This window comes from Nymphaea colorata, chromosome 12, assembly GCF_008831285.2.
Source record: "Nymphaea colorata isolate Beijing-Zhang1983 chromosome 12, ASM883128v2, whole genome shotgun sequence".
In the NCBI taxonomy this organism is placed as follows: Eukaryota; Viridiplantae; Streptophyta; class Magnoliopsida; order Nymphaeales; family Nymphaeaceae; genus Nymphaea; species Nymphaea colorata.
The window spans coordinates 5849817-5874951 of NC_045149.1; the positions used below are offsets into that span (position 1 = coordinate 5849817).

The following is a 25135-nucleotide window of genomic DNA, read 5'->3' on the forward strand; positions in this document are numbered from 1 at the left end:
AAAGAAAAAATATATATATATATAAACTATTAGATGATGAAAACACTCATCACTTTTTTTTTTTTTCTCTTGACCATGTTGAATGGTGTATATTAAATAACTGGGTAACACTGAAAAGCTAGTCACCATTCAATTTTCTTATATATGTAATCTTCTTAATACATGTTATTATGCAACAAAGTCCCACGTATCATTTGATACTTATGCTTATTAATTTGCTTATTTCTTTTGATCGAACAAACAAACTTGAATCGGGAGGTTGCCCCATTGCCTGAACCGATGGGCGTTCTAAGAATTTATCAAGCTCTTCTGTTCCACGAATTTAAGTATTCCCTCATTTATACTAATTAATTCTCCATTAGCAATCCCCAATCCGACATGACATGTTCTTCCGACGTCGTCGGGAAACGTCTATGGAGCATTAAATATTTTTGAACAACCATTGTCACGTCCCCATTATTCCCCGCCGTTACGAAGTATACTTGAAAGAAAGAAAAAGGAAGTAAAGAAAAAAGAGGGAGAGGAGAAAAGCAAGAGTTGCAGCTGTGAAAGAAGAAGCCGTCAGAGATGCCATTGGCCTTCCCCTATAAACCTTGATGCTCAAGGCTTCACGACGTATCGGTTTCCTCTTCTTTTTTTCCATTATGGATAGGCAAGGCTCGGTACTACAGCAAATCTGGATCAGCCATGGCGGAACGATCAACAGGATCTTGATACTGCATTGTTTCTTCTTCATGGGTATGCTCCTGTTCTCTTTGCAGACCTCCATTGTGTTCCCAACACAAGTTCTTACAGCTTGATGGCAATCGTATTATGTTGGTAGCTGTTTCATTCATTTATTTTAAGTTGATGGTGGAAAAAGTATTCCTTCATTTTGTTGCTTCCAATGTGTTTTACTCCTTCGTGTCTCTGTTCGTCATTACATTTGTTGGAATTGGCTTTTTTTGTTGATTAGATGGGGCATTTCTCACACATGGCTTTCTCACGTTTCACTAATTCTGAAGTCTTTACTCATGTTCATCGTCCCTTCTTCTTCTTCTTCTTCTTCTTCTTCTTCTTCTTCTAATGTTTGATTTGTTATCTTTGTTGGGATCTTCATCAACAAGCCCGTTGACGGATTTGGTTTTCACTCCCAGGCAGATCATTAATTTTTGTCCCAGTTATTCCTCTTTATCTAGTATATATAACATGAAGTTGAATAACCTTTTCTCCAGTGCAGAAAATCATTTTCGTTTTTTAATCCTTTTCACATGTACCAGTCTGCAATTGTTCTCTTCATGCTTTTATACTTTTCTTGTTTCTGTTGGGGAATGGCCCTTTCCTTCTTCCTCAAGTATGGAACTTAACTGTCGTGTTACTTTATTGGAAGGGGAGCTCCAAAAACTATTTCTTTTAGCGGCATCAACATCTTTTCCATTGTGTTTTTCCTTTTCATGTTCTGTGGATTCTTTACAGACTGCTGCCTAATGTAGCCGCCTAGGCTTCCTTTAAAGATTTGTAGCGCCTTCTCTTTGATACAAAATCTTTTGAAGGCACGTATAGCCGCGCAAAACTTGCCAACAAGTTTAAGTTCTACGCTCTTACTCTTGCTGGTTGATTTATCGTTGCCATAAGGAAGTGGAGAATCATGGTGCCAACAGTTTCACCAGCTGTACCAATCCTTACATTGGTCGTAGGTGCAGTGGCCAGTAGTTTGCCAATTCTTGCAAGACCAAATATGTTGACGTCCAAATAATGACTGCGACGCAAACTCATTTCCTTTTCGGTTGTGTTCGCCGGAAAAAGGTGGGGCTATTGATAGGGGTTAAGGACCGGTTGCTGGTATATTGTGATAGATAGTTGAAAGGAAATAAAGAGAAAAATATGTAAAGGAATATTATTTGTTAAAAATATTGATCACTTTTTTTTTCTTTATTTTTATCTCAACTTTTATCAAGATTGAGATGAATTGAGTAGCATTCATAAGTGATGGGTGACTCTACATAACTTTGTTTTAGATGTATACATAGTAAAAACCGTGTGCAATGAAAAATGCAACCAACAGAGTTATATATATGTGCTTCTTCAAATTGAATTTTATTTATGAATCCTGGCAACTATGTGAACAACTATTGTTTATGTTTTAAACATTCAACAACTTTTCTTGTAATATGCATAATAGTTTAAATGAAATATTAAAAGAAGAAAAAAAATTCTTTCACATTGTTCAAAAATATATAAACAACTGAAATAATACCGAATAAGGGAGAGAAGTGTTGAAAAAAAATCAAACTTTCACATGTTTCTTTTTTTTTTTTAAAGTCTAGAGCTGTTTTGGAACCAGAAAAAAAAAATAAAAATACCTAACAACTAAAATATTGTGCATCCACAATTTGCAATTAAAGCTTGGACCATATGTCAGTCTGAGACAAAAGGTAAACCCAACAGTTACTTGAGCTATTGAGCGCTAATGAGTTGGCTTTTTGTAGAAGTTCGTCACCCGGGTCCATCAAAACCTAGACTAGGTTGGCCCCTTCACCTGATGGATCATTTCAAAATTAGAAAATCCTAAAGCTCCCATGATGGCATATCCCTCTTTGTACTTTTCACACTGTCAGCCTTGCCAACTTGCTTCCTCAATGGGCCAGGCTGGGCTGAAGTTCGGTCCTCAGGCTCGTGCGTGGACCCATCAGGTGGGCCTGGACCCAAGCCAGCGTGACCCAGTGTTCAGCCTGACTTGGCCTGAAATTACTAAAATTAAACTATGACCAAAAACCCCTTTTATTAAGATAAAGTATACGATTAGAATAATTAAAACCTTCTTATGTTATTTGATTGCTACATAAACTTTTAAGTGCGAGTGCCAAAACATGAGTTGACCATTTTCGTCATTTTAGCCTCTTTGGTCGTAGATGGGAGTGCGGAGATGAAAGCGGAGTCGGTGAATCCGATCCCAACACTGTCTCCACCTGAAGGGAACAACACATTTCTGCAGGGGACAAGTTGGTGTGTGGCGCGGGCCGGAGTTTCAACGGTTGATCTACAGAACGCTCTTGATTGGGCGTGCGGGCTGGGCATGGCCGATTGCTCCCCGCTGCAACCCGGCAGCAACTGCTACCAGCCAGACTCCCTCGTCTCTCATGCGTCCTATGCTTTCAACAGCTACTACCAGCAAAACGGGAACTCCCCAATTTCCTGCAACTTTGGTGGAACTGCAACCATAACTACCAAGAACCCAAGTAAGCAAGCACATATTCTTATGTATTTGGCGGGTGGAGCTAAGGTAGAGCACCCATGGGTGCCGGTTCTACCTCAATTTTTTTTTTAAATTATATGTAAATTTTGAGAAAATTTCACTTGTTTTATATAAAATTTTGAAAAATAATATTTTGATCCTAATCAAAATTTTAAAACTTTACCTCAGTCTCATGAACGGTGACCAGATTGGGTTCAAATTTTTTTTATTAGATATCCCAACTGTAGTACTAAAATTTCAACAAAAGTCAAAATATAATTTTCAAAACTTTTATATATGCTAAGCAAAGAATTTTAAAAATTACATGTAATCTTTTGTTTTTACTTTAGAAGGGTTATAGTTTTAAAATTTAAGCCCAAAATATAATTTTGAAAATTTTTATTTGACTAAGTAAATAATTTTAAAATTACATATATTTTTTTTTCTAAATTTTAAGGAGGTGCCAAGGCCCGGCAGTACCCCCTGCCCCTGAACTGGTGCCTCGCGGTTGTAGAGGGGCGGCAATTTTCTAAAATTAGTGTACAAGTAAGAACTTATTTATTTATATTATTTTCTTAATATGCTGGCCAATATGGGGCCATGTCAGCCGACAAGCGGCCTTATTGCCTTCATTGCTTTTGTTAAGATACATATTTGCCGATAAAAGATTCTTATATGGGCTGGATGGTTATTTTTATAACTAAGTAAAAGATGTATTTAGTTGTTAAAAATAATGGTTATAAATACACCTTTTGGGACTTTTATAGAAATACAAAATAAAAAAATTATCATTCAGTTACAAAGAAAGCCGGCTATTTTCAATTCAGGTTCTGGGTTGCCGGCTCAATGCAACACCTACTTTTTTTTTTCTTTTTTCTTTTTTTTGCATCTGATTTGTGTTTTCCCGTGATAATCACAGGTTATGGAACGTGTGTTTACCCATCGGCAGGGTATGTAACCCCACCCCGCATTTTTCTCTTTTCGTTCCCTGACTTGGCTTAAATCCACAAATACTACACTTGCTCTTACCCCATAAGACCATTATATTTACCTGGAGAATCTTAAAATATATAGGATTCAGACAAAGATTATGAAATGGTGTATAAATAAGGTTATACAAAATATTTCAAAATAAATCTCAACTTTGACCACTCATGAGAGTCAATTCGGACATCAAGTTTTCATATTTTTTTATTAATGCGTTTACATACATTTTGCACACATTTATATGATTAAATTTATGAAAAGCAATTTAAAAATTGAAAGTTAATCCAATAAAATGCATTCCTTGAAATTGACAGCCGGAGCCAGACATGGGCTACTGCCCACATGGATCCCAGAAAAAATTCTGATTTTTATATTCATAATTTTAAGTAATTTTTCTCATTTACCAGATTGATGGCCCTTTAAAAATTTAAAATTTCATACTTATTAACCAGATTTTTTTGGCTCAGCCCTTCCGTTGATGTTAACAATTGGGCCAACAGCTGATAGGCCTAAGCCGACAAAAGAAAAAAAAAAATTGATTATATAAGAATTAAAAAATTTTGACTTTCACAAATAACTTTGATATTTTAAAGCTGATATGATTTAGCTTTTTACATTTCCCATTTTTTCTGCCCATGCAGGTCCGTAGCCTCCGAAGGGACGACGAAGTTTGTGGGAAACCCTCATGGGCTCTTTATTTATCTTTTTGGGTTTCATTATTTTCTATTGCTTTTGTTTGAAGTGATGTTGATCTGACGGCTGTAATACGGTCAAAGATGATAGAAACTGAGAATACAGCATTTTTGGGGTTGTCAGTATTTGGCTCTTTTCCTGTAGTCATAATAATATATATATATATGACAGTACACCGCCCAATGCTCATCATGCTTTCCGTTGCATTGGACGACCATGATTATATAAAGAAATTGAAATTGAAAGCATCTGGTTTTCAATATTGTCAGATAACCAAATATTTGAAAAGGTATGATGGGTAAAAAATACCATTCAACAGAAACATCAACAATGGTTAATTATTTTTTTTTAAAACAATGGCTTATGGTTTTAATATATATATACATACTAGCAGGTTACCAAACCATTACATGGCAAATTAGATAGAAATCCTGATGGAGAATAAGTTGAAAGTATATATATATATATATATATATATATATATATATATAAAATCAAAATGCTTGTTTTTTAAAAAATTAGAATTTTTTAACAAACTTGTCATTTTGTTTCCAGAATTAAGAACCTAAAACCTGGAATTCTGATTTCATTCCGGAGAAATTATGGTTTTAGAATTCTTGAATCAAAACTCCAAACCATCAAACACCCTGTAAAAGTAACTAAGAACAGCTGGCCGATTGTTTTTAGAATGTTCATAAGGTGATATTCATAAATACTTTTAAAAATGACCAATATTCCTAATGAAGGTTCATTAGAAACCGTTTTCTATGCATGTTCCAAAAAATTAAATTTTAATTACATTTGGACAAGCATATATAAAAATGGCCTCTCAGTTATGCCTAATACTTCATTAACATCAACATCATTTTCAAGAATGGTAATCTACCCATTTCTCTCTCTCTCTCTGTATATATATATATATATATATATATATATATATATATATATATAGTCACTAAACCGTGACTCTAAGGTCATCCATCTTTTTATGGAGGACCCTCATTTAATCTTATTTAAGTGTACTTTTTCCTTTATTTTTACCTTTTTTTTTTTGGATGAGATCATGGAATGGAGGAGGAAGAGGGAAGAAGGTGGAGAGGAGGAGGAAGGGGCTTCATCTTCTCCTGCCAGCCGATGGCGGCACCGACTAACCCAACATGAGGGAGAGAAATGCCTTCCACTGCAACAATGATGAGTTCTTCCGACGGCTCAAGAAAGTTGGGGAAAATTCTGTCGACATTAAAATTGCCAACCGCTTAGGCCGTTGGAAATTTTGACCTATACCAGTGACATTTCAGTTGATACATATCACCGGTAAAGACACTTACCGGTGACTTGGGTGAATTTGTGCTCATTACAAAGGCAGTAATACCGGTGATATTTTGTAGGCTATACCGGTAATATAAATTCACCGCTATATATCGTTTCTTCTTTTAAGAAAAAACACCTCCCCGATATGAACATGTTCATTGCTTATATTGTGTTGTCTAGAGTTTATGCATTGAATAAAGTTTTATGATCTCCCTTTTTTTCTCCCTTAAACAAAATAATTGCAATATGATCCCTTTCGCAAATGAAAAGACTAGGTGTTCTACTATATTGTGAGAGCGAGAGAGAGAGAGAGAGAGAGAGAACCTTGTCAATAACACCAAGCACTTTAGCTTTTGGGAGATGCACATAGATGACCTCCACACCTCTATATCTCTAAAAATTATGTATGCCGTTCAGAGTTCTCAATAGGCAAACCCAGCATGGGTAGAGCTTCTGATACTGTAAAGTAACTCCCTCATCTTAACTGCAATATCAAATGTCCAACTATAGCAAAGGGGGTTTTACTGAAAGAGCTCTAGAATTTACTGAACTATGATTAAGAAGCAAGAATAAGAACTAGATATAGGGCATAACCAGAATGTACATTGCACCCGTACCTGTACTAGCACTCACATTGGCACCCATACCCTAAGATAGGGCAGAACCAGGATCTACAAGAGGAAGGTGCAGCACCCTTTCCAGCAGAATGAAGGAAAAAGTGTACTGTTTCTAATACCTTACCTTTCGAAGGTATTGATTCAAGCTGAGAAATTTCGTAATGCAGTATTAACAATTTAACATAACATTGTTGGAATAGTTCAAAAGGAATGTGCAGTGAGTGTTGTACCATCAGTAATTATATATCATGCCAATGGGCAAAAATCAACCAGAAAAAAAAAGATAGGAAAACCACAACTTAAAGTGCAGATCATTACGTAAAAAACCTAAACAATATAAACTCTAGATAAGAACACCAAAAAATGGTAACATCACCAGTCTCTTTCTTGGAAAAGTCACCATAGTAACAGAGTAGTAGATATAAACTCCATACCCGTGAATAAGGCAATCAATAAGCAACAGACATGCACCATGATTATTAACGAGCTCTGCATTACCATATGTACAATCTTTATCAAACCTTACATGCAAACCCTAATAAATGAGATAACATTACATGTACTCACCTCTATCTCTTTAAGAAGGATTCTGAAAGAAAGGACCCGACTAGTCGCTACGAGGTCTAACCGTTCTTAGCACCTTTACAAGGGGTAATAGACCAATGACTATATTAAAATGTTTAGTTTTCTAGGTCTAAATATCGTGCAAAACCTAAGAAAGCAAACATACTACAATTTTGAAATCATGCATGTTTTAAAACTAAGTAGATTTAAAAAATAGACTAATGAACAAGAAAAAATTAATCTGAAGTATGTTCATGTCTGGATCATCATAGATCAATGCAAATCGAGATCCTAGATCCAAAAGAATGCATGTAAAACTAAGCCACGTAGACTTGGAGTCCGGTCTTTACTAAGACTGGGCTCAGATCCAAAATCTGAAATCTATAATCCAATGCTTGAGATATGAAATCTGATATCTAAAATCTAGAACTTAAATCAAAATCCAAGATCCAACCAACAATCCAATATGTGAAATCCAAAATCCATAATAGATTCAAGATCCAAAAATACAGTATCCATGATCTGCGGTTTATGATTCGAGTAAATCTAAGATGTGAGATCCATAATCCAAGATCCAAAATATAATACTTGGCATCCAAAATCCAATACTTGAGATCCAAATCTACGTAGGTAGACTTTTGTTAGTTATATGCATAACTTAAGTAAAACTACATAAGCAAAAATATGAAATTAAAAGAAAGAGACAAGGAAGAGAGAGGCATACCTGACCCCTATACCTACCTTAAAGACATTAAAATAAAACTAATCTAAAAAATAAACATGCTAAACTAAGCATGAAATAAACTAAATTAAACATGCTAAAAGCAAAAAGAAAACTAAATCACACATGCAAAAAGCAAAACTAAACTAAGCATGCTGCATGCATAACAAAAAGAACTAAACTGCAAATAAGAAATGAAAGAAGAGGAAAAAGGAAATTACCTGAAGCATAGGCTAAGCCCACTCCCACGATCCCCACGCTGAGTCTGGCTGGGTCTAGGTTGAGTGTTAATGCAGCCATAACCAAGATTTAGACCAAAATTCTCTTAAAAATTTAACTTGCTTTAAGCTAAACCCATTTTTCAAGTACCCAATTGAAATTTTACCAACTTTTTGGCTTTTCAAGAAATAGCTCAAAGTGTGTCTTGGGAAGGGGGTGCTGAGGTCCTCTTTATAGGAGAGAGAAGGGGCAAACTCCCTTGGGATTTTAGATCTAGGACTAAACTTTTGGCATTTTATGTCCTCTTTTAACACCCCAAACAATAGGTTAAAAGTATATTTTCAATCGTAGTTTGCTTGCTACAAACTTGTCCAAACTCTAAATTCAATTCTGCAAAAAGCCACATGTGCAAGGAGTAAGTGCTCTTCGATTCTTGATAAAGTATTTGGACTGACATTAAGTGTAGAAGACAAACAAAGCAAGAATACGAAGAAGAGAAAACACACTTTTAAAACTTATTCTAAAACTTGGTACCAGGGACCATCACTAGTTTGTCCCCTTTCCTCAAGGCAGAATCGAGCACAGTTTAGAATCTTTAGATTCGAGGCCAATTCAAACCTATTTATTCAATACAAATGTAGATCCAAATACCTATACCATGCCAAATCGGACCCGACGAGAGCCCCAATTTTGTCTTGAGCTCGATCCAGACCAACTATACATTTCGGCTCCCAGGCATGCCTAGACCAGGCCCACATCTCCAATGACCCCCTTCAATGACCCCCTTGTGGATTCTTCCTATTCCAATTCGGATCTGACGGCTTATTATGAGCCTGATCCAATTGATTTTCAACCGGATCCCAATATGAGCCTACATTATGACTACCTAGACCATTCCACCATCCATGAACCTACCTCTGACCACCACCAGTCTGAACAGTCTGAACCCTATGTAAACCAGCCTCAGCTATATACCCTCACATGTGTTGTCCTAGGCTTACCTATGTTCACCCATCACCCCTAAGCAGTGTCCCACAGTACCATGCACCGCCACGCAATCCAAATATCAAAACACCCCCTTCTACTCAATTTGAACCGCCGGACACAATATACAAGGATAGTCAGCTGTGAGACCACAGACACCACAACAGCACACATTATGAGATGGGCAAGAAGCCCCCGTCAGAGTTAGATGGTCAGGATTTTTGACACACACACACCCTCCAGGCAAAGTACCGTAGTGGCACAATAAACCATCAGACCTAGCCAACACCTATGGGCTCAAAATTGATCTCCCCGAGTTTATAGGTAGATCGGATGCAAAACTCTACTACAGTTGGATGCAATCTATAGAGAGCTACTTTGAGCTACATGATGTAGCAGAGAGGAAGAACGTGATGATTGCGGCTACATGTTTATGAGGCCTACCGCAGATATGGTGGACAGAACTACAAAAAGCGTGAGACCAACAGAGACAACACAAGATTTATTTTTGGGAGGAGATGAAGCGGTCGATGAGTGCCAAGTTTGTTCCTTACAATCAAGAGTAGCAAGCCTACCGCTAGTGCATCCATCTGCATCAGGGGACTAGCACCATGGAGGAGTACACCAAATGACCAAAGAGTTTCATTGGCTTTCCCTCCGCATTTAGATCCATGAGACACCAGAGAAGCAGATTGTCAAGTATACAGCTGCACTTCACCCTGTTATTTTTTATGAATTTACTTATGCTCATAGTAAATCTCTAGATCATGCTATCTCATGTGCATTGAATGTGGAAGACAAGTTGAAGCGTCCTAGTAAGCATCCCACCAAGCCAAGTGAGTCCAACAAGTATAAGCAACGTCCTGCAGCTAGGGGAGCAAGCTCCCTAAAGTCTGGAGAAAAGTCCAAGCCAAATAGTTAAAACAAAAATGATGGGGGTCATGCCTTTTCTTACTAGGTCCAAAACTCGCAGTTCGAGTTCTTATACTAAATGTTTCTGTTGTCATGGGTCTGGCCATATTGCTCCACAGTATCCTACCGTTAGTTAAGTCGACCAACCTAGCCGACCATGAGCATGTAGTGGAATTATCATAACCATGACATGGATGGGCAGTCATCGACGAGTGAGTGTCTTGTAGGAAATGGTGATCGCATGGAATTTGATGGGGAGTGGTGCCAATAATTTGGTTACTGTCAAGTTTGCCATATCAACTGTGTGTGTCCCAAATAATAGCAAATGGCTGCGGAATGCCATTTTTAGCACACATTGTAAGTGTGAGGGTCACATTTGTGATGTGGTGATTGGTAGTGGGGTATGCGAGAACATAGTGTCAACCTCCATAGTTGAACTTCTGAATCTCAAGGTAGACAAACATCCTCATCCCTAAAGAATGTCATGGTTCAAGAAGTGGAACGAGTGTCTTATTGTGAGTCGGTGTTTAGTCAAGATTTCGATGGAACCACATTACAATGATAGTGTATGGTGTGATGTAACTCCCATGGATGTATGTCGTGTTGTTTAGAAGATATGAGACTAATTTGCGTACCTGTCATTTGAACCCAACAGATAATGCAGAGATACAGTGTCAGGTAGGAGAGTTACTGCAAAAAGAGTTCATTATGGAAAGTGTCAGTCCTTGCACAATGTCTGCCCTTCTTACTCCTAAGAAGGATGAACCAAAATACCTGTTTGTCATATGTAGGGCCATAAATAAAATCACAATCAAGCATCGCTTTCCCATCTCTAAGCTAAACAACATGTTAGACCAGTTAACCAGTTTTTGTGTTTTTTTCAAGATTGACTTTAAGAATAGCTACCATTATATTCGTATTTGAGAAAGAGATGAATGAAAAACCGCTTTTAAAACCATGCATGGACTTTATGAGTGGTTAGTCATGCAAAACCATGCATGGACTTTATGAGTGGTTAGTCATGCATTTCGGGTTATTCAATGCACCTATCACATTCATGCATGTCATGACACAGGTATTGTGACCATTCTTTGAGAAATTTGTAATTGTATATTTTAATGACATTCTTGTTTACAGTCTCACAGAGTCGGCATTCTTGTTTACAGTCTCACAGAATCGGCACATTTGAAACAGGTTTTAAATTTTTAATAGTTCTCAGAAAAGAAAAGCTTTTTGTGAGCGGTAAGAAGTGTGCTTTCTTGTCTCCAGTCTTATTTTTTTGGGCTTCTTCCGCATATGATGTAAAGACTGACCCTTCAAAGGTCCAAGCAATCGTAGATTGGTCAACAAGTACAAGAAATCCCAACAAATAGTTTGATTTTCTATAAAAAAAAATTACCAAGCATAAGTTTCTAAATGCATGCAATGTAGAATTAATTTCAAAATTAGGAATGAGAAACATCTATTATCTACAGAAGTTGCCGAATATGAGAGGGAAAACAGAGAAGGAAGCTAGTGTAGAACAAGATAGGGTCGTTTCTTACCAGGGCATCTGTGCAGCCTTTTGCTTAATCACATGGAATTGAGGGATGGATGCCATGACTGCATTGGGAGCAGCTAGCTTGGTCACCATGTGGAGTATGATCTCTTCTTCCTTTGCCATTTTCCTCTCACAAGATCTGTTGTCTCTCTAATCTTTGTTCATGCACAGAAAGTTTTTGGTTTGAATGAAAAACCAGGATGTGCCAGATACTCAGTGATGGTATGTTAGCATTCCATTGGATACTCAGTGATGATATGTGCCAAATACTTAGTGATCATAATTATATGTTAACATCTGCTGGTTTTTGCACTGGGTTTGCATGTAAACCACCTAGATAGCAGCATGTAACACTTGAGAAGTACCAGATAACACTTAAACAACATCTGGTGCCCACACGATCATCTCCCAAGCACACGAAGTAGACCACCATCAAAGGGAAGACGAACTGCTAAATCACTGGAGGAGGAGATACTAGCAGCACAAAAAGAAGTTCGAAAATGAAGATGAAAAACTGTAATGTCTACCCCTTTTAAAATTCTTCAGACTTAATACACAACTTTTGGAAATTTCACAAAAAACACTTTTACATCCCCCCTCGCCACAAGTGTTATTGTTGCATGGGTAGAGAAGCATCACAAGACTAAATTGTCCGTTGCTGTCCTCTCTTTCTCTTGTAGTATACCATGCAAAGTGAAGCAGCAAGTTAGCCAACTGTAGTTGAGGATAGCTGGATGAAGATTGGAGCTAGATGATATGGAATCATGAAAACCTTTTCAACAGCTCCATCTACACCCAACTCCTCCACACCCTAATGCAGGTAACCAAAGAAATAGGTAAATGATTGCAAGTATGTGGTAGAGCGTTTTTCAAGTTGACCATCCTTCAAAGAGGAAGGTTGCAGAATGCTTTAGGTGTCAATCATTTTCTTTTGTTTGGAATTAGTTTTTATTGAAGAAACCTAAAAACATCGAATTTCTAAACCTTAACAGACTAATAATCTTTATATAGGTATTTTTTATTAGAAAAAATAAATATTTAAAATGTACATTTAAAAGACTTAAAACATCTAAAAAAACAATTTTTTTTAATATATTGCAATAATGCATGTCCTAATAGCATCTTGAATATGTCATGATAGTTTGACTATTTTTGAACTACAAAAAAACATTAATATTGTGTCATTTCAGATTGCCAGTATTGGCAATATTTCATAACCAAGCAAGAAAGAATCTCTTCAAAAGTGTAACTGCAGTAACTTAGATATTTAAGTTTCCAAACTTGACATTGGGATATCATATATATATAGATAAACATGACAATCCCATAGATAATTCATAATGGACCTGTAAAGGAACAAAAAATCATGTAACTAATTATATCCTACCCTTTGCCCATGAATCAAACACTCACTTTGCTTCACTCGGCACCTATCACATGAAAGGACCTATGCAGACCTCCACTTTTTTGATAAACAATATTGATGCAGTAATATACATATAAATAATCCAATTTCCCAGTTGCTTCTGTTGCTTAGTTTGAGTTAGAACCATAAAAAATGTGTAATTGCATTTAACTTCCTGGTTAACAACTTAACATTATAGCTATTTCTCAATGATACTTTCAGAGCATTGAAATCAAGCAACTTGTTTCATGCTGAGTGGGCCAAAATTGCACCCTAGGCATGGGTTCAGCTCACCTGGTGAACCCAAGGGACTTGACTATGTCTAGGCATCTCCGAATGTTATATGCATAGTCAAAGTATCTAAGCATGCAATAAAAGAAAACTTTTCATGGCTCAAGAAAAAATTCATACATGCAAAAAACTGACCCATGCAAGGATAAATCATGCACACACTTCATCAGCAGGAACAACCTTTCCTAAATTGGATGCCAATGACAAAAACTAGATAGATAGATGGGTTCACAAACTTGCATTATTCACTTTGTCAAGAGACTAATTTGTGTGGTGTAACTGGTGTTCAATAGCTCGATCAGTTGTGACTTCAATAATGCACATGCAACTCCAAGCAGATTTCTTTTATTGTCAAGGGTTGCAAATTCTTGGGCTTTCACGTTAGACTAGCTGGTCATATTTTCCAGCAACCTCTTTTGGGAATAGAGGAGAAAGAAACATTTGGGACAGAAAGATAGAATCGGTATCTCAAAACAGCAAAACATAAATAGATGGTGTGGTTGGGGTACTATTTTTGAGCAATTGGATCATAGAAGTGGTGCTATTATCCAAAATCATGCATGTGGCCAAATAGAATGCATCAGTGACTGAAGGATGAGGTCATCATCAATATCAACTCTGGTGAGATGGGTAGTAAAACCCCTATGATGAACCTCCCTAAACCCCCAAGGGGCATTCCTTGCTTCAGTTTGCATAAGGGGAGAGAAAGGCGCTCATGTGTTTCTAAATACCAACTGCAACCTAGCACCCCAGCTCCCTTCGTACCATGCCAACCCCTTTCGCACATCACTCCTGAGAATTGGTGATAAAGCTTTTGGCTTTCTGCTTGTATGCAATGTGAGCACATAAAGCTCGAAATAACATGATGCCTGCCAACTTAAATAAGTTGGGAATATTGTAGGACACCTATCTTGAAAGACAAGTCTCCAGATTGAGATCATTCTCATCAGACTTTTAAATTGTCAATGCAACTAGTCAACGTCACGATAGCCCCATCATATCAATCAAAGGTTGGAATTTGTACTCTCTCCATCACAGAGGAGAGCAGGAGTAACTTCTCCTTCCCTCAGCACCTATTCTAAATGTACGTGGATCCTCATCCAAGCCCAAATAAAGTGGATTGTGCCCTGTCATGGGCAAAGCAGTTCAAACATTCAACACGTTTTGCAGGTTACAGTAATTACTGACAAGGTTTTCCACATTGAATTTTCCTGACAACACAGATCCTTGAACAAGATATTGGTAAACCTCAGAATAAGAGCGGAAAACTAGAGGAAACAAGCATCAGCTTGTAAAAGAAGCAACATGGCTATTAGGTAGAGAAAGCATCATATTCTAGCGTTTCAATTTGGCACTTGCAGAGAAATAGAGGCAACTGTTAACTAACAAGAAAGCATGAGAAGAAAAATGCTCAAATAAATATCTGAAAATCAAAAGCCAATTTTCTCCTTTAAAATTAAAATATCTACAATGGTGAATATTTAATATGTAAATCACAATTTATTTTATATATGCAATTGTACAGCCATAATTCATAGGGCTTTCTTGTTCAAATTTCACAACACGTGGATGGTTTTTGAGTATGTCTAAGGCACGCTCCTTGACCACACCAGTACCCATTCCATGAACAACAAAGAGTACCTCAAGAGGCCTGCAAGATGAAAGAGCTGTGTCCAGATGGTGAGCTGCTTCCTCCACTCGCATACCACGTAAATCCACCGTGTTCTTTGATGTCTGCACAGCAGGTGCAAAGAAGGCCATTCCTTCATTGCCTTTTTCTTCCACCAGAGAGGCCTTTGCAAATCGTCGCGGTGCCTGAATCAGTGGATGTTAATAATTTTATATAACTTCTACTAAATCAGAGGTCATGGAGAAACATGTTTTATGGCATATTTAGGAAAATAACAGGAGCAGTGCAATACAGCACATTCATCCTTCCATTTTACCAGCCACTTGATTTCTTACAGGATGAAATACATAATCAACATAAAAAATCACACGCATAGTCATTTGATCAAGAAAAGCTATCAATGGTGCTAATGATGCTTCCAGATGTTTGTCACCTTTCGTGCAGCAGATTCCAAAGATCTTGAAGAATATAATGATCCGAGTTGGACTCAGAGGATTGCCTCAGTGCCTCCCATGGTTTAACTCAAGTAATTCTAATACTGCAATAGGTTGGGAGCATCAGTGGAATATTGCAAGGCCACCAATTGATATGGTATCCATGTCATCACCCTCTGCCAGTGACCATGCTTAAAATTACAGCAATGAACCATTTTCCAACCCTCTCAAGTTTGCAAAGCTTCAGGGTTCAATTAGCTAATATGTGCAGCCTATGCAAATATAAAGAAGAATCCTCCAAACATCTGGTTGGGAAATGCAAGGTAGCTAAGGGAGATTGACAGCATGCTGGACATCAATTTGGAACGAGGTTTAAACCTCAAGCAGAGATGAAGGAGATGCTCATTAGGTGGGCAAACGTGCATTTCACTAATAAGGCTGTCTACTGAGAAATGGATGGTCTGCCTTCAACTGGCCATTTGTCCTATTCAGCAGACAGAATGAAGTTATTTCCCAGGAAACAAGTCATAGACCAACATGAAGGTGCTGAATGAGATAAAGAAAGGGGTGCTGAATGTTGCCAGTTGCATATACCACCAGATAATGGTGAACAGGCTTTATGATAGTCCAGGCAACCTCTTTAATGAGGTTGGAGCACTGTGGCAACATATAGTATGTTCAAAGAGAATGGAGGATAAAATTTGCAGCTTGAGATCATAATGAAAAGAAGCCAGTTGTGGTGTAGTTTATAAACTGAATGCTTGGTATTCCCTTCTACATAAATGATGTTAAAACAACATGTCCCAAATGCAGACACATCCTAGATGGTCCGACACCCATCAACTACCTTAGTAGTCCTAGGTGACCCATCAAAAAGGCCTAGGCATTGCCTAGAAAAACAATGAGGAAAAAGAGGGAGAAGGGTGAAGGAGAAAAGAAAAAAATAAATAAAAATAAGAAGACAAAGGGAAAGAAACAAAAGGAAAGAGAAAAAGGAAAAATAAAAAAGGAGAAGCAAATAGGAGAAAAACATTTAATAAGGCATTTCAATAGACTAGTGATAGGAGCCCCAAAGGCAGGCCAGTAGCCGAGGACTGAAGTCCCTCCAGCAGCCCATCCAAGGACCAAAGTCCCTCAGCCTATCAAGAATGTCAAGAATCCCACAGTAGCAGAAATTTCTGACACCCCTAGCATAGGACTCGAACTAGACTAAGATAGCCCAGATGTTGGACATGGATAGAGTATGATCAAGAATTCAGCATGGCAATAGGTGTGCTGTAGCCGTATCCCAAGCTAGATTGAAGCATCCTCCGTCTATCTCAGACTCATCAATTCCTTGACCACCACTTGGGAGGTGAGGCAAAACAATTAAATACAGGGTGGCTTCCAAAGTTTCAACCTCGTGGACCAGGTAGGTACTGAGATATAGCCCTAGATACATCCTTACTGAGACAAGAGCTAGGCACTGGTGCCAATTGTTAGAATGTATGTGTCCAGATTTACATTATATATATATATATATATATATATATATATATATTTCAGATATTAGTCAGCTAATATATGTCTTTTATATATATATATATATATTCTGGTACTTAGGATCTTTATGTAATTTTTCCTTTTTTTTATGTATTTTCCTTGTTTCTTATTTTCTGTTTTCTTTTCTGTTTTGACCTTTTTGACTTTGACTGGGAGTTGACTAGTCCCAACGGCTAGATTTCTAGCCATTCAAACTAGTCCAACGTCTAGTTCTATGCTTCTTGTGTCATCACCCTCTATGTAAAGGGTGACTATTCACATGCTTTGCAACGCTTTGAGGCCTGTTTTTCTGTTGTACTTTAAGATTCAGCAATACAAGTTTGTGCACCTCTAGTTTGATGTTTTTCTTGCGTGAGTTCATGGTGAGGCTGGTGCCCTCAAGTTTATTATATTGAAGCATCTCTAGCTGCTGTCCAGCTCTGGTTTTTACCAATAGGCACTTATTCACCCCATAACCGACTGATGCTACCTAGATATGGCTGAGAAGGCGCCTCCTAGACCACGGAATGCATGATTGAAGACGAGTTGGGATCTTGGATACCAAAAATGGCTGAAACACCTCCTAGAACATGGAAGCCCTAGCAGCCCCATCGACGATTGCCAGTCTCAGCTAGCTAGGCAGAGCAGAGGATTGCTGAATGCCACTCCATCCCGTGCTATTAAGTTTTCACTCCCATAAGACCCCTGGAATGGAGAGCCTATAAGTGGACCACCCCTACTGGTCTCCCCTTGGCCATAATAGCTTACATAAGATAAACCCCTTAGGCCCTAAGCCTCTTGCCACCAGCTGTCCATGTCCCTTTCAGGAATGGCCCTAACAATCCTGTCAATGGTATGTGGCCCCGGCCTGACCATCACAAGTGGGTAAGCACACCTACCCATGGTAGAGAGAGCTGATCCTTGAAGCATTGTGGCGGCTATGCACCATACTACTGTGGTACCTTGCATTGCCAGCATTGCCATCAAGCCAAGCTCAGCCACAATTAGCAATTCCTGTCAACACGGCTTCAGCACCCTCAGCCTCAACGGTGCCTTCTATCTTTTGTGTTGAACCCTAATGGCTTGTGCCCATAGCTTGCCATCAGGACCGTTGTGGCTAGCACCAACATGCACGATCTTGGCCAACTCCTCTTCCTTTGGAACTAGATCAACCAAAACGATCAAGTCTGGGTCCAAAAATCCATCATCCCCAACTCTCAGTCCATCCAACTGCCTTTCAAATTCATCCAGCTGGGCTATAGACTTTCTGGGCCAGAGGTGGATGCTTTACCCCTGTCGATTCAGGCCAATCTTCAGTTTGGTCACCATCTCAAGGCTTCTTAAAAACCTACACAAATGGCATCCATCTTAGACGGCGTTGGTGACTAGTTTCTTAGCATGGTTGTGTATCAAAGAAACTGTACTAGTAGGAGTCCAACTCAACACCCCCCCCCCCTCTTCAAAAAAAAAATCCCAAAGAAAGAAGAAAAACCCTAACAAAAGCCAGGAATAAATCATGAAGAATGCCAAAAACAGTGAAGTAGAGAAAACTGCTCATGCCCTTAGCTTTGGTAAGTTGAACAAGGCCCCACAAAGCTAGTCCGGCCACTGGATGCTCCTAAAATACACTAGGAATTCAACAAGACATTAGGCATGCTCTAATGTGTCAGATGCTGCATTGAGGCACCCTCTTGGCTGTCACAAACTCAGCTATATTTTTCTCAACCACCAGTTAGAGGTAAGGCAGAGCAATCAAATATAGAGTGACTACTGAAGTTTCAGCCCAATTTCCTAGGCAAGCACCAAGATATGGCCCTAGACACATACCTTACTGAGACAAGTGCTAGGTATGGCACCAATGGAATTTGGTTGATCGACCCATGCCAAGAACAAATTCATGGCCCCAAGCAACCACTAACTCTTACTCGGATGTGGCTGAACAGGCTCCTAGGCCTAGGAATGCATGATTGAAACAAGTTGTTGGACCTTAGCAAGCAAAAGCCAAAACATCCCTTATGCCATGGAAGCCCTAGGAGCCCCTTTGATGGCTGCTATTCTCAGCTAGCTAGGCTGAATGGTGGGTCGCCGAATGCCACCTCATCCCTTATTCCTAAATAGTCACACCCACAAGACCCCTAGAATAGGGAAAAGCCTAAGCCCAATTCTCATTCCCGAGATCAATCCCCCTCGCAGTGAAAAACAAGGCCCTTTTTACAGGCTTACAAGTAGACTGGCCCTATCAATCTCCCCATTGGCCACAATGGCCTGTAGAAGGTAACCCCCTTAGGCTTGAAGCTTCTTGTCTCCCACAGCCCAAGTCCCTCTCAAGAATAAACCTAATGGCCATACCTGTGGTACTTGGTCTAGCCTAACCACGGTAGGTGGGCCAAGCACAATTCCAAAGTATAGGAGATCATTGAAGCATTGTGGCTGTTGTGCACCATTTTTCCATGAGCGCTCACATTGTTGCGATGATCGATGCTTGGTCACGATTGACAGTCCCTGCCAATGTGGCTTCAATGCCCTTGGCCGCAGTGGAACCTTCAGCCCTGAATCCTGATGGCATGCCCACGTCTTGCTCGACGATAGCCGCTCCATCTGCTCCTGCCTTGACTGCCACACCTGATATTGTATTGTCTGGCCTCAATGCTACGTCTAAACATGCATTGCAATGTGTTGAGCCACAGACACTCCTCCACCACTCTGCCTCCTGCATAGCAAGCAACCCTACGGTCCTATGGACAACAGCACTTGGGGTCTACTGGCCCTGAGGGTGCTAGCTTCAGCCCTCATAGTCTTAAGCAAAATCTAGCCCACATACCTCTTAGCACAATGCTAAAGCCTCCGTGAACTGTGATAGGTCTGTATCACTCAACCTAGTCGAAAAGGTGGTTCATACTTCATAATGAGTCACAAATAACGTCTCAGAGTTTTAAACGGCGAGGTTTTTCTCGGGTATAATACGGCGAACTTGAAAAAAACGAGAAAAATATGGAAAAAATACTGTAAATTTTTACAAATTTTAAAAAACTAAAAATGGGGGAAAATTAGAATAAGTGAGAAACTAATAACATAAACATCAAAAGATAAGTAGATTTGCAACAAATATAAAATAGAAAATGAAAAAAAATTGTTTGACATTAAAAAAACTAAAAAAATGAAAAAACTGAAAAAAAAACTAAAAAAAACACGAAAAAGAGTGTGAAAAACGGATTTAAAACATGTTTTTTTTTTCGTTTTTAACGTTTTTTTCAAAAAAAAACGCATTTTCTTTTTGTTTTAAACGGCTAGTTCATTTATCGCATTTTTGTGTTTTTTTCCTGAAAAAAATGCATTTTCTGTGACTATACTTCATATCACTAAGTCTAGTTGAAAAGGTGGGCACCCAGGGTGTAGGCATAACACATAGCTTTGATTTTGACTACCAAGCCAGTTACAGCAATATCAAATGCAGAAACAGCTAAAGGTAGCAACCCAAAGACAAAAAACAAGCCCAACAACAATACCTATGAAAATGGAACAGACTCAAAATCAAATGCAACTATTTTTAAATGTAAGAATAAATAAAATGTATATGCAAGCAAGATAGCAATTTAAGGAACCACTATCTCTCATTTGAGGTAAGTGACATAGAGAGATATTAGAGGGCGGTGGATGTAGGCATAACCAGCCAAAACCACAGTTAGTTTTGCTTACTGTTTTTGAGCTTCCTTTTGTTGTCCAATTGCTATTTTTTTTCAAAATGCAGTGTAGGCTAGAACAAATATTATATTCAGTCTTCTATAACACTTTATTTCTGCTTTGTATGTCATATGATAAGCCATTTCTCTCTGTCCTCAAGAACACAGGGTCGACTTTCATTTTTCTTCATTTTGTTGGATATAATCATTCCCCTGGTTCCCCATGAATTTCCAAGAAGCATCTGGATGCATGACACACTCAGATCAATAATAAATATGTGTGTGTGTGTGTAAGAGAGAGAGGGAGAGAGAATGAACGGAGAAGAATTTTTTTTTTTTCGTCTGTCCAGTTTCCTAGATTACCTGTCCTTGCCATCTCGTGACTCTATCAACTGCACTAATACTTTTACTCATAGGGAACAATTTGAGGTCATTCTTGCCCACACGCAGCCTTACTTTCCCATACTGCACGAGAGTAGTATCATCCCCACATGGTGCTTCAACAATGGTTCCTAATTTATCTCCCAATCCTCTTACATGGACACGATCACCAACTTTTGGGATGTAAGAATTTCCACCACCTGATTTTGAGAATGAAGCAATTTCATGAGTGGATTCGTGTGCAGCAACTATTGATGATATGGCAATTTCAGCTTCTTTTATCAATGCATTAACCAGATCACAATTACTGGTGCTTAATTTTCCCTCAAAGCCCATCAATACATCATTAATTTGTGTCTTGGCTCTTCTGGTCTCGTCTTGGACCTGCTGTGAGACCAATGCTTCTAAAGCTGCTTCACGCCAATCAAGATCTTTAGCCTCGCCAAGGATCTGCCAAGAACATAGAGGATGTAGCAAGTCAAGTGCAATATGACAAGGATTCTTGGATGAATATCAGCAAAATTGGGTGAAATGAAGTCAAAGCTACTTTGTTTTCCTCCGGATCCCTAAAATGCAGTGAGAGTACTGGCAGGTTGCTTGAAAGAGTAGTTTTCAATACAATCCCCATGTGTTTTCTGTTGCTATCAACAGACCGGCTTCATTTGTATACTAAGACCTCCTCGCTTATACCTAATAGGTCCCAGTTTGACAACTATAGCATCAGGTTCAGGCTTATTACATTGTTCACAAAGAATGACAGTTTATTTTGTGAAGGGGGGAAGAAAATGGCCATAACTAAAACCAGTGTAGCTAAAATTCCTAGAGTAGATGAGCTGACTACCACAATAATTAGGCAAAAGCTTTCCAGTGAAAGTATGATTTCAGATACATGAACTAATTAACTTCACATTTTACTCTTTTCAAGGCATACCTCCTGATAAAGCTGAGCAATCTCCGAAGTCGCTGCTGCAGCCTTACTGGCTTGAGTGTGGAGCTTGTCCCGTTCTTGGAGCAAGGACTGATAAATAAGACATTTCCATTCCTTGTTTTTGTTAGGCATCAACTTATCGATCCATTCATGTGCACAGTTCAGCACTGCTTTATCAAAGCCAATTCGTCTAGCTATACTTAAGGCATTTGAATCTCCAGTTGTTCCCCACAGAATCCGGTACGTAGGCTGCAGTATCTCCAAACTGAACTCCATGGCTGCATTTTCAAACCGGGCATCTGAATTTTTAAGTCGACTCAAGTCCGTACAATGGGTAGTCACCACCGTCAGATTAACTTTATGCGCAAGATGCTGTAGGATGCTGACGGAAAGAGCCACACCTTCTGAGGGGTCGGTGCCACTTCCGATCTCATCAACGAGAACAAGTGATTGCGGTGAAGCCGTTGCCAGTATCTTACAGAGACGAGAAACGTGCCCACTGAAGGTCGATAAATTGTGTTCCAATGACTTCATTCATTATGTGTGTGTGTGAGAGAGAGAGAGAGAGAGAGAGAATTTATAGTTAGAAAGTGATAAAGCTGCTGGGCCTTGACCAAACAATAAATTCCAGAAATGTGGTACCTGGTGATCTCCAATATCGGCTAGAACATAATCGAACCATGGCAGCTTTGGCTGGTTCTTCGCAGGCAGAAACATGCCCGCCTTAGCCATGAGAGATGCCAACCCAAGCGTCTTCATGGTTGCAGTTTTTCCTCCAGTGTTTGGTCCGGAAATAACCACCACCTTGGCCCCATTTTTTATTTTTATATCTAAAGGGACGGGAAACTCCTTTTCATCTCCTAACAGTCCATCCCGTTCCATCGGAGAAGAATCACCAGCTCCCTCCAGTTCATCTGAACGACAAGGGTGATGGCGGTTCTTCGACAATGAAGGCAAGCCTGACCGAACCAGAAGAGGGTGCCGAATGCTCTCGATGTCGATAGACAACTCATCCCTTTTCTCATCTTCTTCTTGGGCTCCATCGTTTCTGCGACAATCAACTAGATCGGGGCAGACGCCGTCCAACCATCTTGCATACGAACCCCTCGCAGATGCAAGATCCAACTGCAGGATCCTGTCCATTAGCCCTCTCAGTTTCGCGACGGACTCCGCCACGAGAGCTGTCAGCATGCTCAGTACGGCGACCTCCTCGCTTCTCTCTGCGTTCAATAGCCTCACTTCTTTGTTGTTCAACTCCACCGCCTCCCTCGGCTCCATGAAGTAGGTAGCCCCCGAGCTACTAACGTCCAGGATTACGCCATCAGGGAGCAGGGACCTGTGCGTAGCTCTAACGCCCACGCACATTCGAGACCGCCGCCTGGTAATCAGAGGCTTAACGTTAACGCCTTTGGACCTCGAGACCATCTCCGCTATGCCCTTCAGTAGGGTCTCCAGCTCATCCATGTTCTTCCTCCTTTCCGCCCGGATGTCTTTGAGTTTCTCGCTTGCTCGGTCTAAAACCACAGAAACGCTACAATCTAAGCAGAAGCCAATTTGGGACTCCAATTTGTCGCAGAAATCTGAGCCCTCGAATAGCTTAAGAAGAGGGTTGTACCTGTTGGAAGATCCATGCGAGGAAGCCGCTTCCAACTGCACAAGGATGCTTCGCGCAGACTCAAGAGTCCGCCGGACGGTGCAGAGCTCCTGGATGTTGCATAATTTCCCTGAAAGGGAGGCCTCCACGACCCTCGAGATGTCGAAAATGCCAGAAAAATCAAGTGGGCGAGGAAGTTGAACTGCAGCCATTGTCTGGCGTAGAAGCTCTTGGCTTTCCTCACGTGTTCGTCCGAAGGGTACACTTCCGTTCTGAGTGACGCTGAGTCCGATGGTGGTAGATGTGAACTCCGACAGCCGGTTGCAGATCATATGCCAATCCAAGGCCCTCAGCCACTCATCCTGTCCGTTTAATGGAGGTCTAACCGCAGAGGAGACAATACGGAATCTCGAGATTCTTGAAGAGATGGCAAAGAAAGAGAATTTTGTGTAGAGATGAGGTTTTCTTACGGAAGTGCAGTAAGAAATAGGAATTGTAGCCATTGCTGGACAAAAGGCGGGCAGCTGTAGCACCCGCCGGGACTCAGAAGAGGAGGAGACGGAGACGGAGAGAGAGAGAGAACTTATCGTTCCATATTTTGCACTTATTGACACCGACGCTATCAAATTCGTTTTGCGAATAAAATCGGTTTCCGAACGTCCGAAGCTGAGCACCAGTCTTATCACAACCGGTTTCCGGATCGAATCTCGAAGCTTATTGCGATGGATTTCGTCCTAGTAGGCTGCGTGATTAATAATTTCGAATTGCTATTTGAGAGTAAATATTTATAAATTAATCTATTACGTTGAACATATATACATGTAGATAATTGTAAATAATTTCAGATTTTACAATAAACTACATTTAAAATATAAAAGGTAGTGGTCTCCTATATTATATATACATGTGTTACATATACCAAAAAAAAAATCAAATTTTTTTTTCCTCATTTAAAAAAGACCCCGTCTTACATAAAGACCTCCAAGGATTATGCTCCTAGATTTTGTCGTCCCTTTCTTGAAGATTGATTGAGATAGCTTCTACTCCTACTTTTGTTATAATTTGACAATTCAGCATGAGTATGTATCATTTTTAAGAATATTAAGTTTCATCAAGCATTTGTTCATTGTTAAACCATTGAATGTGTGCTTGAATATTACTTTTTTTTGCTCTTGTTTTTCTAATGGTTTTTCTCATGAATAGATTCAATCAAGTTTTGTGTGGATTCAATAAACTTTTTTTTTCTCTCTCGTACTATACGTTTCTCTTCTCTACCACACTAGCCGTAGGCCCGTAGGGTCGTCCACCCCTCCCATCAATGGCATGGGGCGATGCCTGTGCTGCTGATGTCAAAAAAGAAAAGTGGCGGAGGGAGTGCCGTCGACCGACGGGGAGAGAGGGTGGCCAGCCCTCCTGTTGTCGTGGATGCCAAAGAGGGTCACGTCGGGCGTCTCCTAGACGGAGGACACAGGGGTGGTGGGTAAACCTGGGCGCCGGGCCGGGCCACTA

General features: G+C 39.6%; 2 protein-coding genes across 2 annotated transcripts; one reads left to right on the top strand and one right to left on the bottom strand.

Moving 5' to 3' along the window:
* The first annotated feature begins 501 nt into the window (after positions 1-501).
* LOC116265498 (glucan endo-1,3-beta-glucosidase 13-like) lies at positions 502-5016 on the top strand. Its single transcript, XM_031646146.2, has 4 exons — positions 502-738; positions 2877-3218; positions 4134-4164; positions 4843-5016. The coding sequence occupies exons 1-4, from the start codon at positions 597-599 to the stop codon at positions 4955-4957; spliced, it is 630 nt and encodes a 209-aa protein (XP_031502006.1). The 5' UTR covers positions 502-596; the 3' UTR covers positions 4958-5016.
* A 9866-nt stretch (positions 5017-14882) lies between these two features.
* Positions 14883-24238, bottom strand: LOC116265497 (uncharacterized). The gene is made up of 4 exons (XM_031646145.2): positions 22675-24238; positions 22036-22560; positions 21087-21554; positions 14883-15273 (listed from the first exon to the last, which is right to left on the bottom strand). Exons 1-4 carry the CDS (start codon positions 24127-24129, stop codon positions 14959-14961), a joined length of 2763 nt encoding a protein of 920 aa, XP_031502005.1. The 5' UTR covers positions 24130-24238; the 3' UTR covers positions 14883-14958.
* Between the last annotated feature and the right edge of the window lie 897 nt (positions 24239-25135).